General features: G+C 33.5%; 1 protein-coding gene across 1 annotated transcript in view; it reads right to left on the bottom strand.

Annotated features, from left to right (window-relative positions):
• Positions 1 to 14,430: 14,430 nt before the first annotated feature.
• LOC130899759 (protein unc-13 homolog A-like) overlaps positions 14,431 to 16,709 on the bottom strand; it is a 31,334-nt gene continuing 29,055 nt past the window's right edge. The window contains exon 7 of the mRNA XM_057809941.1: positions 14,431 to 14,576. Within this exon, the coding sequence (XP_057665924.1) occupies positions 14,503 to 14,576 (74 nt within the window). The 3' untranslated portion in view covers positions 14,431 to 14,502. The remainder of the gene's footprint in view (positions 14,577 to 16,709) is intronic.

Here is a 16,709-nt window from a genome sequence, read left to right as displayed (position 1 = left end):
GAAGTTGAGAAAAACGTGTAATACGTAAGTTATATTAACAAACTAACAAAAACAAAAGGAGAATTCCGAGGAGGAACTGGACAGAAGAAAGAAGGCCGGGGAAAAACGAAGAAACGAAGGATAAGTTAGAACGAATCAAGAGTTAGGTAATAATTGAAACGGAGTCAATAATGACGCAACTCTAGCAAACCTTACACTTGTTCAAAGTTCATAGCAGAAATAATTATAGATTCTACTCCTTCCACAACCCAAGTTCCATCATCCATCGATTCAGTGAAAGCGTGGTGGAAAAAAATCCCCAATATAAAATGGTTCATCAACTCTCAAAGAACAATACAGAATGAAGAATGGAATTTCCGTTATATAGCATTGTGTTGTAATGATTGTGTAAGTAAAAGAATTTGAGAATATATGAAGACCGAACCGCATACTTACCGTAACTAATACTACCTTCAGTCTCTTCTTCAATATACTCCTCTATGGGTTCTTCGGTTTCTAAATAACTATCATCCTGTAATTCTTTATCATTTTCCAGTTGATTCAACTGATTCATTTGATTGCTACCATAATAATTTGTATCAACACAATTTGGTTGCTTCAAAATCGTTTTGCCATTAACTGAATTATTTCCCATACTACTGTGATTATGCACTTGAGCAGCTACGGTGATACTAGGAAGCGCTGTTGTGTTTTCTATTGCTCTGAATGACGTCTGCTGTTGTTGTTGCTGAAAAAATGCAATAAAGTTTTATAAAATGTTTCAAGAAGGCTCTTTTCACAAATACAGTGAAATCGCACGGACACTGATTAGAATTAAAGTATATTGAACTCACCTGATGGTCCCCAAGACTCGGTATACTGTTCAGGATATTCTTTTGTGCTATGTCTAAATTGTGTGTTGTATTTGTGAGGACTGTATCCACGACTGATCCGACATAAACTGATTTCTTCGATGATACAACCGTATCAAACGAATCTTTAAGTTCATCGTCTCGGGATTCTAAACTATCTGTGTTTTGTTGGATCAAGTGATTTGTATTCATATCATCTAGAAAAAAGAACAAACTGAATGTAAACTAGAACCCAGAGAAGATAGTAACCGTTTATACACATTAGAAATTTATTATATCTTGGAGAAAAATTGTAAGGCTACACGCAAAACAGTCTTCATTGGAATCTACGGAAAAGAATTCAGGTTTTCAACACAGCGTTGTTGAAATCCTCCTATCTCCTAACATCAAAAACTGGTGATCGAATTGATTGAGATAGTTAAAGGACATACAATAATCAATGTAATAAGGATATTTTTAATACAATTCTTAATAATTCCGGAATACTTACTCAATCCTTGTTTCCTATAAACATCATCATTGTAATAAGTTTGATTGTAATCGCAATTTTGAGCAGTCGTATTATAAAAATCGTTTTGAAATGTCGTACTAGTTGGAACTTGGGGGTAAGCTACACTCTTATCATTGGCTACGTATGGTAATGAATAAACATCTATGTCCTGTGCTACTGGCAAGTTATCTGTACTTTGATATGCATAATTGTAGTCTTCATTATAATTTTCTGTGGCACTTATAGCTCCTATAAATTCTTAAATTAGCTATAAACATATTATAAATATCAAAATGGAATACCAAATCTAACATAAGTATTGTCTATTTGAGATTCCCCATAATCATCAGCGGAGCTGGTCCTTTTCAGTTGCTTGTTCCTCTTTCCCTTAAGATTAGGGGTAGGAAGTTTGCGTCCGGGAGTCACGGCTCTTGTAGGCTCTAATGCTTGTGCAAGTCTTGCCATTATCCGGGAATTTTTTGTTGGCGTTGGAGGAAGACTGGCTCCGCGATGGCTATAGGATTCTGGAGTTTTGCAGCCTTCTTCTTGACTTTGCTGGGATAATTGCCTCCAAGAATTTATTTTGGTCGGTATCTGAGGCATTTTTCTGCGGCCAGTGGACATTGGTCTCGAGGATTCATCATATAAGGAATAGGTATCTAGAAAAAGTTGAATAAATTGTTACGACTAATCTATAATTAAATCTATAGGCTGATCAAAATTGACCCGAAATGGTGCATTTAAACTGTGCGCTTGTTCATGTTCGCGTGGAGATTGAGCGCAATATCTCAATTAGTATGTGGCAGCAGTTTGGTTACAATGCCAGAAGTTTTTCTGGTTATATTGACCATGACGACTACGGAATAGTTGAAAATGTACTATTTTGGACTACACTATCTCGAACGCAAGTAGTTGAGTAACACAAAACACACAGTGAGGATCGTAACTTTGTCAAAAGCTTGCCTCTTGCGTATCGCCCATCAACCGATAGAGGATAAGATCACACAGTTCAAGAAATGGAGCTTAAAATTCGTCCTGTTGGTATCCGAGAGATAGCAGAGTCCCCCAAAATCACTTATGGATAGACTTAACATATTTTGATTGTTTTGGGTATGAGCCGGGTCACTGCTTATAGCTGAGGTGGTATATGAGACGTAATTTTATGAAACTACTCGATAATCTAGCGAACGGAACTCTAAAAATTAGTCGAAACTATAAACACCAAATCAAAGTCTATCGAAAATCAAGATAATGCTTATCGTGATTTCCAATTATCGTGGTGTGGTTAACCATGAATCTGTTACAGAAGGCGTATACGTGTAATAATTAGTTATAAATAACTGAATTACTTAACGATCTGAATTTTGAGAGTATCTAAGACCATATTTCTTCATAATATGTTCCATAAAGTCAGACAATAGCAATTTCTGTTGCTGAGACTCCAACGAATTAATTTATTTGTCAGGAACGTGGTCTGGAAAAGATTTATTGTTATTCCTACCACATACCCAAGAATGATTGTGTACGCGTACGTAAATTGAACAAAAAACATTGAACAATTTGCAAGCGTTTTTCTGATGTGAGCCTATTCATAATAAAATTTCTAACCAAACTGAACAAAAATCATCTATGAATTGTTATTTGGGTCGCCAAATGAGGCAGAGTGTTAACCTCGTATAAGTATGTTAGTAGTAGAAATGAATTATTTTTGGAAAACTATTCTCTACGCAATATCCATTTACAGTATTTTTTCTTCAACAATCACCTGTATTTTGTAAATTTTGTATAGAAGGTAGTTGCTTATTAGTTATATTTTGCAGTTGGGCTGGTATAGTAGGTAATTTCTTAGAAGTTCTTGGTTTTGGAGGGACGTACATATTGTACCCTCCACTATCCCATTGACGGTCTTCATCTTCTTGTCCGAATCGTTCGTCTTGAGTTGGATAGGGCAGCGAATCATAGTATTCCTCCACACTTTTATTTTGTTGAAATGATGAAAACCTTAAAAAAATAAATAATTTTTTAAAACATATAAGGACAAGCTGTTACTGTGAAACCTCTGTTACGAATGTCACTCGCTGTTGTAAACAAATCATCATAGCCGCAGTCTTAGTTCGAGTTAAAAAAACAATAGATGAAAATTATTATTATCGAAATCGAAATAAACATATGTTCACCGTGTGAATTTGAATTTAATTTGTTGAAATGTTGCCAATAAGGCCGAGAAAACGTTATAGATGATTTCCGCCCAGGTTTCACTTCCACGACAAAAATTGGTGAAAAAAATCTATAAAATCATAAGATATTGCCCTCGTGGCGTCAGTTAAGTATTCTTGTAATGACAAAAATTGTAGGAATTGATCAAGAATCCGTACACCATAGTTTACATAAAAATTTCTCAAGTCTTTGCGTAGTTTTTGGCTTCAAAAATATACTTAGAGGTAAGTGGAATCTCCAATGAATTAGTAGTTTGAAATATTTTATCTTCCAAAATTTACATATCCCACAAAATATTTGACGGTAACTAACATTTTGTACCAAAAGTATTCAAACGGTCACAATGGAAATAAAAAAGTAAATTGACTAAAAACCGGTATAAGAACATAAATGCATAAATTTCATCTAGTAGCAGGCGAAGACTTCTGTGCGGACTTCCACGCAATCTAAAGCTCATGAGGAGGTGATGTAAATCAAATAATTTATTAAGTTTAGACACGAAATTTTCTAATAAAATCTTGTAGTAAAAGTTTGTTTGTTAACATAATTCTTTTGTTTATATCTGATGACATATTATTTATTATACCTTTTAGTAAGGGTGAATTTATTAATATAATATTTTATTGAAACACGGATTTTCCAGTAATCGTTAGATTGATAGGTCATTGTACAGTTTTTTCAAATTTACATACATTTATTATTCAAAGGTTATTCAAAGCTATCTCTGTAATAACCAAGAAACGAGGAATATAGGTCGGAACATCTTTGAGAACATCATAGCCATATGATAAGATCCTTTAAAATACTGGTTAAATTCCGTTATATGCCTATAACTTTCGGAATTTATTTATAAACAAGTATTTTTAATTGAATTATTATATATGATATACGAGGATATATTGATATCTAGTTAGCCTAGACCAATTCCATGCATAAACAAAATATTGCGTACATTTCTACGATCCAGAAACGAAGCAACAATCGATGGAATGGCGACACTCTGGTTCTCCAAAACCTAAGAAATTTCGTGTCTAAAAATCTGCTGGAAAACTGGAGATTACTATTCTATTACTTTACGGGAAAAAATTAAAGAGAAAAGACACGGAAAGTTCTTGCTTCAGTTTTTTGGGATTGCCATGGAGTATCATGATTGATTTTTTGGATAAGGGTAGAACACTAACTGGAGATTACTATTCAACATTACTGACCACTCTATGGGAAACCATTAAAGAAAAAAGACACGGAAAGGTATCCAAAGGTGTTTTGTTTTTTCAGGACAACGCCCCTGCAAATAAATCTCATGTTGCCATGCAAAAAATTCGGGATTTAGGGTTTGAATTACTAAAGCACCCCCCTTAATCACTAGATTTGGCTCCGTCCAACTATCATCTCTTGCCTCATCTGAAAAAAATTTTATAAGGTCGTGAATTTTCTCTGTCGAGGTCTGGTTTGCAGAGCAAGGGGAAACATTTTTTTTTAAAGGTATAGAGACGTTGCAGGTTCACTGTAATAAATGTATCCAAAAGAGGAGAATATGTTTAGTAATAATATATTTAGCCTTAATAGGCTAAATATCTGAGGCTAGATATCTGAGCTTGCAATTTTTGTACTTTTTTGTGCTATTCTACAAAAATAGCCAATCGGTTTAACGAGTTGTGGAAAATTACATATTTATATGTTAGTAATAATTATTTAAATATGTCAAATTTATTATACTCATAATAAAATTAGAAAGTTTTTGTAGAAGTTTCGAATTTGAAATTTTCACCAAAAATGAAACGCAACGTTCGCTCGTTTGGTCTAGAATCTTAGCATTAAAAATATATTATATCTCACCTGCTGACAGTGCTTGTAGGATACCCAGCATAGTCGTAACTAGCATCATCGTATAGTGTAGTTTGCCTCTCTAAACTGGGTCGTCGTCCTGAAAATCCATATTATTTTATCAACTTGTCAACAACTAAACAATCCTTGGAACTATTATTATTGGGTATGCTTAAATATTCTCAAAAAGAAAGTACATCTGTTCTTCAAACTGAACTAAAGATTGTATGACATAATCCGTAAAAGCAATATTTGACACCATGCGAATTTTTTACGTTAAATTAAAAACGGTTAATTAATTGAAAACAATTTATATTTTTAAAGAAGAAGCTACAACGAATAAAAATCAAGTTTTATGATATATGTACTTTACATGTAAAGGAATATGGTCGCAAAAGTACCTGGCCCAAAAAATAAAGCACAAATATTTCGGTAAAAAATATTTTTATTGTTCAACTACATTGCTCCATACACTTTTCCCAGTGATGTTCAATAAGTTCGATACCCTTTTTATAATAAGAATCGTCAAGCTCCTCAAAATGGCCATTAACTGCCGACATCAACTCTTCATTTTTGGAGAATCTTTTACCACCGAACCATTTTTTGGAAACCTCGGTGACTAAATCCAGAGAATAGGGTGCGTGTTGAGCAAATTCAAACTTTATTTCAATAAGTTTGGCCATTGCAATAACGGATGTGTGAGTTGGTGTATTACCTTGATAAAACAACACTTTCTTCTTAGCTAAATGCGGCCATTTTTACTTGATTTCTTCATTCAATAAATTCGTATAATACTCACCGTTGATGGTTTTCATATTTCAAGATTGTCAAAGAAAAAAACCCCTCACGCATCCCAAACAACGCCATCACCTTGCCTGCAGATGGAAGGGAATTTGCCTTCCTTAGAGCCGATTCTCCCTTTTCAGGCCATTGTTTCGATTGTTTTTTTGTTTCGACTATGAAATGACGGACCCACATCAGTCTCATCCAGAGTAGAATCTAGTTCATCCTTCATATTGGATGCGCTAACGCCTTTTAAACAAAAGTATTGTATCTCACATAACGATGACCAATTTTTACAAATTCACAGAAAACATAAAAACAATACTAAACAACGTGATTATGTACTTTCAAGCAACTACCGTCATCTCTTGGTCAGGCCAGTTACTTCTGGGACCATTCTCTTAGATTGATTTACATTCTTTTAGTTTAGTTTCAATCCTCCAGAATGAGGATTCGAATTACAATTCAAAAGGCAAGCCCGCATTTATCAATATCATTGATTACAACATTCATTCAATGAATCGATGTGGAATTTATTTGGGGGACAGAAAATAATGAAAAACTACCCAACAAAAAACTTTTTTGAAAATATCTTGAAAATATATGAGATAAAGGTCACAACAAAAAATGTAGTTAGATAAAATTTGCTATCAAGTCAATATTCACATCAGTCACATTTGACGTATTTGTAATAAATAATAAAAATGGATTCCACAGTCGTGGGGATTATTCAAAAATTTAGAAAATATCGAAAAATCTCAGTTTTTAAACTTTTTGGTTTACACCTACAAAGTCAACAAATGATCTCAGAAATGTGAATCTCGGGTGAATTATTACTTTTAAGGAGATACAAATGCCTAGATCTGAGATCATTTTTATTAGACTTGGTAGATATGATGTAGAGTCAAAAGTGTGGAAATGTTGCCAGAGTAATTTGGAAAACGGTATAACGAATTTAAAAAATGATAGAAATTCTTTCATTTATAAAATACGCACATCGCAAAACTGTTCCATTCCATCCAAGTTTGTCTAAATGAGACACTATTATGATAAGTCAAGAAGTGTATTTACAAAGTACATTTAATTTGATCATGTATCTAAAGCAAATTGGTTGAATTCTACTCAATAAAAAATACGGAAAATGGGGCATCGTGAAATGTTTACTAGAATTTGAAAATCTCGTGCTTGAAAACAATAAGGCCGTTAATGGTAATTCATCGGCATGCTGTTTCTGTCTTCTTGGGCCGCTAGTGTGAGATCCTATAGGGTGATAAGAAGATTAGATATACCTAAGATTGTTCATCCTACCAAATCTCATTTCTGGCGATTATTCTGGCCACGGTAATATTCTAAATTATTCTTGTTCGTAGAGCCTAGTATTGCCTTCCAGAAAAATTTGCTCCAATTTCATTTCGGAGAGGAATGAGAATACGATGATTATGCATTATACCTTCAAGAAACATAGTCGCTCCAAACTGTAAGTTTCCGACCGTCACTAACTGGCTTCTTCTGTAAACAAGACAAAACGCGACTGAGATAAAAGGTAGCCTCTGTGTTCCTGTACCCACTCTATACAAGCGGCTGTATGTCTGACTTGACTACTCTTAAGGGTCTCATCGGTAATTGGTTCCAGCAAGACTCTGCTGTATTGTGATACAATGAATTGACCGGAAGTTTTTGTAAAATGATCTCGGACAGCTGATAATGTTGTGATTCGATTTTGAAGTATATAGCCTGCTACACACCGATATTCTCTCGTATTAGTTACTCCTATGACGCTCAGTTTCACGTCTCCCTTTAACACTGTTAGTTTCCTCGTACAAACGGAGTGTTCGTCCAAAGTCTCTCACCAATATCCTTAATCTATTGAACATCTACTGCCAACCATAATTTTTTAAACAATGATATCTAAAATAGTGGAATAATGATCAAATGTTCGAAAAAGAGCAATCATTAATTTTAAAGTTTACGTGGGGGAGTATGAATTTCGGCAATGTGTCTATTTTATATTCTTTTTGTTCAGTTTTACCTTTGGAATATTGTGTCATCAAAGTTTCATTGGCGTCTGCGTAGTAAGTAGCATCAAAACTGTCATTACTTTGATTGTAACTCATACTTTCACAACTCATCCAATTTTCACGACTGAAAAATATTTCCAAAATTAAATTCTAAATGAAATGTTTATCAAACAAAGAAAAAATTTCAATTTTATATATATATATATATATATATATATATATATATATATATACGTATTCAAAATTAATATAGTATATAATATACTAAGTACTTAGATAACTTATTCAGCTTACAATTATTTACTTTCAATATTGTTTATTTGGCAGCTTCTTGAACTTGAAGCTTTTTGCTTGTTTTATTATACTTTAAAAATTTTATTCATACTGAGATAAAATGAACTCCAAAGAGTGAAAGTTGTTAGTTCTAGTTATAAATTTTCTAGCAGCGACAGCTCACGATATAGTTAAAATAAACAAACAAGGTTATAAAAGCACGAAACTGTAAAAAAAGGTAAAATAAAGGAAGAATCTTGTCGTTTCCTAAATCTATTTAAAACATAATTAAATTATTTTCTTCTTTTTATAGAAAATCATGAAATATTTCTAATTCTATCGCGTCAAATGTAATTATGGTCAAAATGTACGAGAGATAAATAAGTTTACCATTGACAACATTCGAACTACATGTTGTAGTGGAACTTTCGTAGAGTGAAGACAGATGGCATTATATAGACCTGCGAGTCGTAATTCCAATTTTAGAAGAAAATAAGGTGCTCGCATTTATCATTCATAGTAAAATCTTTGAAGTATATGGTGTAGAAGTAGTAATCAAACAACATAGCGTGGTGCCGCTTTTTCAATCATGCAGTACAAGATATTTCTTCAACGACAGAAAATAACACGACACGTGTTGGAGGAAAAATGATACTAGCATAACTCGTAATGGAATCGATGAAACATATCGATGGAAGACACACACACCGTGATATATCCAATATAACACAACTCATTCCACGCAAATGAAGTCTTGAATGATTGCCTTGAATAAGACAGGATTGCGCTTCCTTCCATCATCCCATCTACTGCTGCTACTGTTAAGAGAAGGAAACAGCAAGACGACAGGAAACATATATGCACCACCAACATTGTTTCTACGTTCCATCACCCTCGCACCAAAGGAGATGATCGTGTCCTCTCTACTTACCTGAATATAAATATGAGCTTATGACCCAATCGTTTGAGAACGGGGGCTCCTTTACATAAAACGAAAGTTACGTAGTTAATCACGTCGGCAGACATTCTTTTGACCAAGACACTGCTTATTTGGTGCCTCAAACTCACCAGCACCTTACATACCAAAAAATCTGTACCTAGGTTACAGCAAACACGGCTGTTCAAGCTGATCAATACTAGACCCTCATATAAATAGTGTGCTCTAAGTAACGAAATATGAACTAGAACTAAAATTTGAGGTAAAAGTCTCTACCAGTGAAATTACGTCTATAATATTCTGGGATTAATTTGGTGTAATCGAGATCAATTATCTGGAACATAGCCAGACTAACAACGCAGATCGTTATTGTGTTACTTTAAGAAAGTTACTCGAAGCTACTGCGAAATTAACGCAGGACTTATGCCGGTTCAAGTGGGAAATCTAGAATCATCTACTGATTATTAGAAGATTAGATTAGATTAGATTAGAAAAACCCTTATCCAACTCCTATTCTCTTCAGATGGCAATAATGGTAATAGTGGTAAGGTCAGATGACTCTCAATACTTTTCAGTACTTTCTATATTTTGTTAAAAAATATTTTTTCATACGACTCACCAAACATAACAAATCATTATCCTTGCAAATAAATTTATCAAACTAATATACACACACCTTGAATAGTTCGACTGACTAAGTTTCTGACTATGGGGCCGACTATTATAAAAAAGTGGTTCAGTATCAGTACTACTTTCCTGAAGTTGGTTAGAATTTTGACCACGTTGATTGTTCTTGTAAGTCGCACAATTATCCGTAGAAGAAGGATGCTGCTGAAACAGAAATATATATTGAACAAAAAACATTTTCGTGATGGAAGTAAAGAAAAATATGTATTATAACAATTTTCATAGTTACTTTTGAACTCCCCTTCTCTTTCAAGCGATGTAGCAAATGAAGTTTAAAAGAAGAATTCTGACAGCTCATCATTTTTCTTCTTATAACTCTCTGAAGAGTAGGGTAACAAACTTCACTACCAACTAAAACACTTTTTTATATCTACTAAAAAAGTTATTCATTCGAACAATAACCTGATAATTAAAAGCCCACAACATAGTAATCTGCTAAAATAAATGAATCGCCTTCATAAAATTGCTCCTGGAGCATAAAGAACTGATCCCATAACAACCCTCTTGACATTCCGTCCCATTTTAAGCTAAATAATATCAAAATATATCCTATTTTCCAATATTCTTCGCAACGACCTTTTCTTCTATGTTGGGTTCAAGACAGCATCTTCTGAAATGGACTTTCTCACTCCATCAACCAAAATCATTTGAAATAGTTTAAATACTTAGTTGTTTCATCAAAACAACATCACTGGACCTGGTTTCTAAAATCCTATATGAAAACTTACCTGGTAATGACGTCTATGAACATCAGGACTAAGATGCTGCTGGTTCTGTGAAACACCCAACATTTGCTGGTGGTTATACGCGTTAGGAGTATCAGCCCGTTCCGATGAGTTTTCTCTGGAGGTCTCCAGAGATCTCTGTGGAGTATTGATTTGATAAGCGGCCGATCTAAATTGAGAAGCTGAGGAATTAGGGTGTTGCCCTACGGGGTAGTTAAGGTCTGAAGTGTAGTCGCTATCTTCACTGTACCCCGCTGAAATGTCATTTTCAAATTGATTATCATGAGCTGGAAAAAAAATAAGGGGAACTATAAAGAAGCATGCTGGCAAGGTGAATGAAAAGTTTTCAGTAGTGTGCATGGTGTCACTTTGTATGGTATGGGTACGTGCAAATCTGAAAATTGAAAAGTTTCATTACATATAAGTATATCAATTTCAGAGAATAAAGTACCTTTAGACAGGACACGTAGAATAGTTCACAAAAATAGCTAAAAGAAAGTGATTAAAAAACAAATTGAAGTAGTAAAAATTATAATAAAAGAAAAGATTTGGTAAGACGATAGAGCATTCGATGGTTACATTTAATTATATACTAGATGAGATCAAAGAATATGGTGAATTACCCTTTTATAAAAAAAGTGAAAAGTGACATAAAAATTGACGATTTTCCATTTTTGGCTACCAGTACACTTATCCCAATTTTGAATATATGACAAGAAGCAGATCTGGAAGACTCTTTTCAGCAATAGTGTCAAAATGTTTCCCTTTCAGCTCAATTTTTATTGTGGGAAAGTGCCAGAAGTCAGATCTGTGGATATAGGTGGACAGGAAGTGCTTTAGTAGCTATAAACTCACGAATCACTTGTGGCAAATCGCGTTGTCATGGTAAACAAAAAACTCATGGCTCGTTTTTCACAAACGTTCTAATATTATAGTTTTGTACAATTTCATCCTTTTTTGAGATCAATGAAAATTTGTCGTCTTTAATTTGATTTATTTCAACTTCCAAGATGCTTATACAACATGTAAACAGTCTCCAATCATATATACCAATATTGTTTGAGCCACGTTTGCACTAAAGCTTCCAATAAGTTGTTCAAGATCCATGTTTCCCGACAACATCTACAAACACAATCCTGCCACAATTTCTGAAGTAGCCTCGAAAAACATTCAAACTTGTCACAATTTATTTTAAGATACAACATAAGTAATTGCCATAAAAATCGATTCACCTTATTTTTTGATGATATCTCGTATTTGTTTGTTGATCAAATTATAGTAAATGGTTTGAGAACACGTATATAAATTGAATTTGAAGACAATAGTGTTTGTGAAATCAATGAGGCACATATCAAAGAATTTCTCTCCTAATGAATATTTCTTCTGTATGAGTGAACATTACAGACGTTGAAAATGATAATTAAATCATTTAGTTGTTGAAGCATTCATTATAGTGCAAATGCACCTAAAATAATAATAAATTTATGTATAAACACACGTTTGAACTTCCAATTTATTTTTTTAACTTCAATAGTGTGTTTATAATGAATATATTTATTCAGAGGGGTAGTTGAAAGTTTAGAAACATTGATACAGATTTGTTATATTATATTATATTATTCAATATATATATATATATATATATATATATATATATATATATATATATATATATATATATAGGTGCTTCACGCAGGCCTTTTAGGCCCATAGCATGAAAGTGATTCCTTTCCACTCTATCCTATTTTCTGCTTTCATTTTTCAGTCCTGAATTCCCCCCTCTCTCTTAGGTCTTCCATCACTACTGCGAACCATCTTTTCCTTGGTCACTCTATTCTTTTGGATCTTACTATTTTGCTCTTCAGCCATAAAACTTCCTCCTTTTTACCGCCTAGTATCCTTCTAAGTATTTTTTCTTTCCCATATATCTAACTTCTCTTCCTCCACGTTTCGCTTCCGTAGCTCACTGTTGGTCTTATTATTATTTTGTATAGATGTAGCTGCGTCTTTTTGGAGATTTTTTGACATGTTATTATAGCGTTCATCGCTCCTAACTGTTTACTTACCCTCGTTATCCTAGCTTCCAGATTTTCTCTCTCGTCACCGTCGTCCTTGATAGCCATCCCATAGCCATAAACATAACTTTCAACTTGTTCTAAGCTTATTCCCTTTTCTTCGTTCGGTTGTATTGACAAACTTCTCATTGATCTGTTCCTTTTTTGTATATATTATTTAATAATGAACGGATTTCGTCCATTTAAAATTTGTTATTGTTCCTTTCAAATTATCCATTATTATTATATCTTTACTATTTTTGATTGAATCGTCATACAATATGAAGGATATAAAGAAGAGAATAGTAAGAAAATATGTTGTCATAAATCACTTCTAGTATATATGTAGAATCTGTGTAGGATTTTTCGTTATTCGGTTTAGTGGCTACAGCCCTGGAAAGGAGCAGATACACGGAGCGTACGCCGGCCTGTTCCAAAAACCGCTGACCATTGTATTGGTAACCCTAAATCTAACTGCTATATGAAGCTTTTGTAACTTAGACCACAAGTTATAAGGATTTATCCAAAGAAGAATTGTTGAGCAGATCAAAACAATGGGTCGCTCAATGCGTTAATCTGAAATTTTACTCCACTTTTCGCGCTGTAACCTTCTTCAAGGAAGAATTCGAATCTATCCTGAAGACCTTGGAAACCATGGGAGTGGAAATCGGCCCAAAGAATATGTTTAATAGCATGAAAGCTCTCGGATCTATAATTCAGAAAAGCGCACGAGTGATGTTGTAAAACACATTCGAATATAGAAAAATGAAGACGGAGCAGCTCTGCGTGATTTCCAAGAAGAAGAGGACGGCCTATTTTATAGTTTGGGCATAGTAGATTGACGGTGATAAGAAATTTCTAGCATAAATCACATGTGTCAACTTTCAGACGCGATTTTCTCGAAATATCATTTATCGAAACGGTAACCACAATATTTCACAAACTGCTGTTCTATTCTTAAAAAAATTTGTGAAGCTAATTTGAATGTTTATAAAGATAATGCAAAAATAATGAGTTTCCCGTAAAAATTATTGAAAAAGCCGTAAAAAACAGCCTAGAAACTAGAGGACTCCCCTAAAGGAAAGATATTTTTCAACTACACCAGCGCCATTCTGGAAGGTTTTTGACCTTTTATTCATAGTACACAGCTGAACATTTTGTAAACTTCCTCTTTACTCTCCATAATATCATAGTACTGCAATAAATTTTATGGAATGTTCCAATCTAGCAGTGTAAGTTCCAGTAAAACGTCGCGATAACAGCTCAGTGTCCCACAGAATTACCAGTCAGCTTTTTGATTACCTTACTTATTAGAATCAATAGTAGCAAAACAAAAGTAGGAAGGTAGGCGTCAAGAGCTGCCCGAAATACTTTCAAACGAAAAATTTGCTCGAACATCACGTGAAATGAATCGATTACCATAAATCGATTCAGTTCGTACATGTTTTGCTAAAATTCCAATTTTAGTAAGCAGAATACTTGTGAAATGGGGTACAAATAAAAGATCAGACTTCATTTCAGTTTTGTGGCAACAATATGATAACAGATATTCTAAAAATAAAGCACGCGTAATATTTGAACCAATTTATTTCTGACAAACAAACAAGTAAATGAAATTATAGAGCACATATATCAAGTAAACCTCAAGAACATAATGGGACATCGACTTCGTTTCTTAGAAATCTCTGTATGTGTTCTTCTTGTAACTCTTGCAGTACTAAAACTCATGCAAAATAACTTATTAGGTTAAGTTCCGTATTTTTGATTCGCTAAGCTGCTCGTTAGCTTGAACTGAAAATGGCAAGAGCGAATATATCAAAAGCCGCTGTCAAAGCTCTCCAAGATAAATATCTTTCCTGTCTAAGTGGAAACTTAATTTGATTGGCAATATCTTTTCCCAGATCTTTTTCCTCTATTTTGTTTGTGGATATATTAAAACGGACACGTGTAATTTCATTTCATAAATTTGTATTGAATCAAAACGTTTGAGACAGGTAGATGAATATTCCATGAAATTATGAGAAACCTAACATATGAAAAGGCACATATTAACTTGAAACAAGCAAAGAATTGAGTAATTATATATATTCGGTCCATAATTCTCACATATTTTACCCTAACTAAATATTTGGGAATTACTTCAGTACCTACCCGGTTTCAAATCAAAGTTGTCGGCTATCAAATAATTTACAAATACGGATGTAATTCAATACCCAAAATTATTATAATGATATCGTTGAGAAAAAGAAAAGAAGCCAACCCATCCATTCCAATGTTTGTTTTCATTTCACAAATCTCTGGTTTCAATTACATTACATTTGAGGTACTTAATTCAGATACTAACTTGAGCTGAAACTTTTCAGTAAACGTTATTCTACTACATTTTCTTGCAATTTTTTAGATCATTAATAATGTGAAGCTTGTTATGAATGTTTGTTCTGGTAAAGTAATAGTGACAAATAGCCTTATCTTTCGAAGAAATAACGACTGTTGTTTCACCAAGACAATGCACCGATTCACAAATCGACGGCAACGATAGTCAATTTGAACGAATTATACCTCGAATTGCTTCCTCGTCCACCGTGTAGTGGAGATCTGGCCCTCGGTGACTATTAGCTTTTCGCTGATCTCAAAAAAAAAGCTCGCTGGTAAGAAATTCAGCTCAAATGAAGAAGCAATTGCTGGAACTGAAGCCGATTTTGAGAGGCAAAAGATAAATGCTTCTGCAAGGACGTCATCGAGAAGCATTGGAATGATTGTATTGCTCTTGAAGGGGATCACATTGATGAATTAAATTGATTTTAGGGGAAAAATGTGTTTTACTTAGCTAGTCACACATCTTACTGAGGGATGTGTTTCGTTCAAATAACTTTTATATAGTACAATCGTTATAACTTTCTTTTTTGTGGATATTACTATTTTCTACTCCTCTGGATTTTTTTCCAGACTATATTTATAGTCTAGAATATAAAGTAAGTTTCATTATTATGTTGTCTTAGGATATAGAATTGATTAGAATAGATTAGATAGATTCACTAACAAGAAAGAGACTTCTCGTCAATTATGTAGCTAGCTCGTATTCGAATATAAAGTTAAAATAGACAAATTCTTGTTTTGTTATATCAAAGTGGGATTCAGAACAAGGAGACGCCGAGAAATGTAATTTATTCTTCTTTTAATTTGCGTCTCTTTCCAAAACTTTGTATATTTCATTTCATATTTTCTATAGTCGAAATAAAACTAAAAATATCATCTCTATTGAAAACATTCAATGTAAACTGTTATTTTTCATTCAAATAGAAACATTTAAATATCTAGGTACGCCCATTTGTGTCAAGAATTTTTTCAATGCAATCTATTCATATAAGAAAGACTTTAGCTAGTTGTATTTCAAGATATTTCAATATTATACCACTTTTTCGTTTTCCTAAATTATTTAATCTACAAGAATTATAGATTCAAAATGGAAAAGAAAATTGGGTGCTAAATCAATTCAGTATCGGTTAACAAATAAACATTTGTTAATATAAAGCATTCAAATAGCATTCAGATAAAATTTCTGATGAAAAAGAAACCAATCCCTACTGGAAATTCATTCAAGTTTAAGTCAGCACATTGATTCAATCCAATCAATCAAATATAGGAACATAAGCCTCTCTTACATCTCACCTTATCTTAGTTAGGTCACTTATAAGCACGTTTTAGCAGTCACTTCACTCTTTCGCTATAAGACACGATATTATATATTCATTCATTTCATTTATGTATATTTATGAACGCCCGAGCTACTGAGTATGCTGCAGAACATGCAGACACTCATAGCAACACTCATCGCCCAACAGGTCTCACC

This window comes from Diorhabda carinulata, chromosome 11, assembly GCF_026250575.1.
Source record: "Diorhabda carinulata isolate Delta chromosome 11, icDioCari1.1, whole genome shotgun sequence".
NCBI classification, from domain to species: Eukaryota; Metazoa; Arthropoda; class Insecta; order Coleoptera; family Chrysomelidae; genus Diorhabda; species Diorhabda carinulata.
Note: the sequence above shows the minus strand (reverse complement) of the source record. Positions and strands in the feature narration are given on the sequence as shown.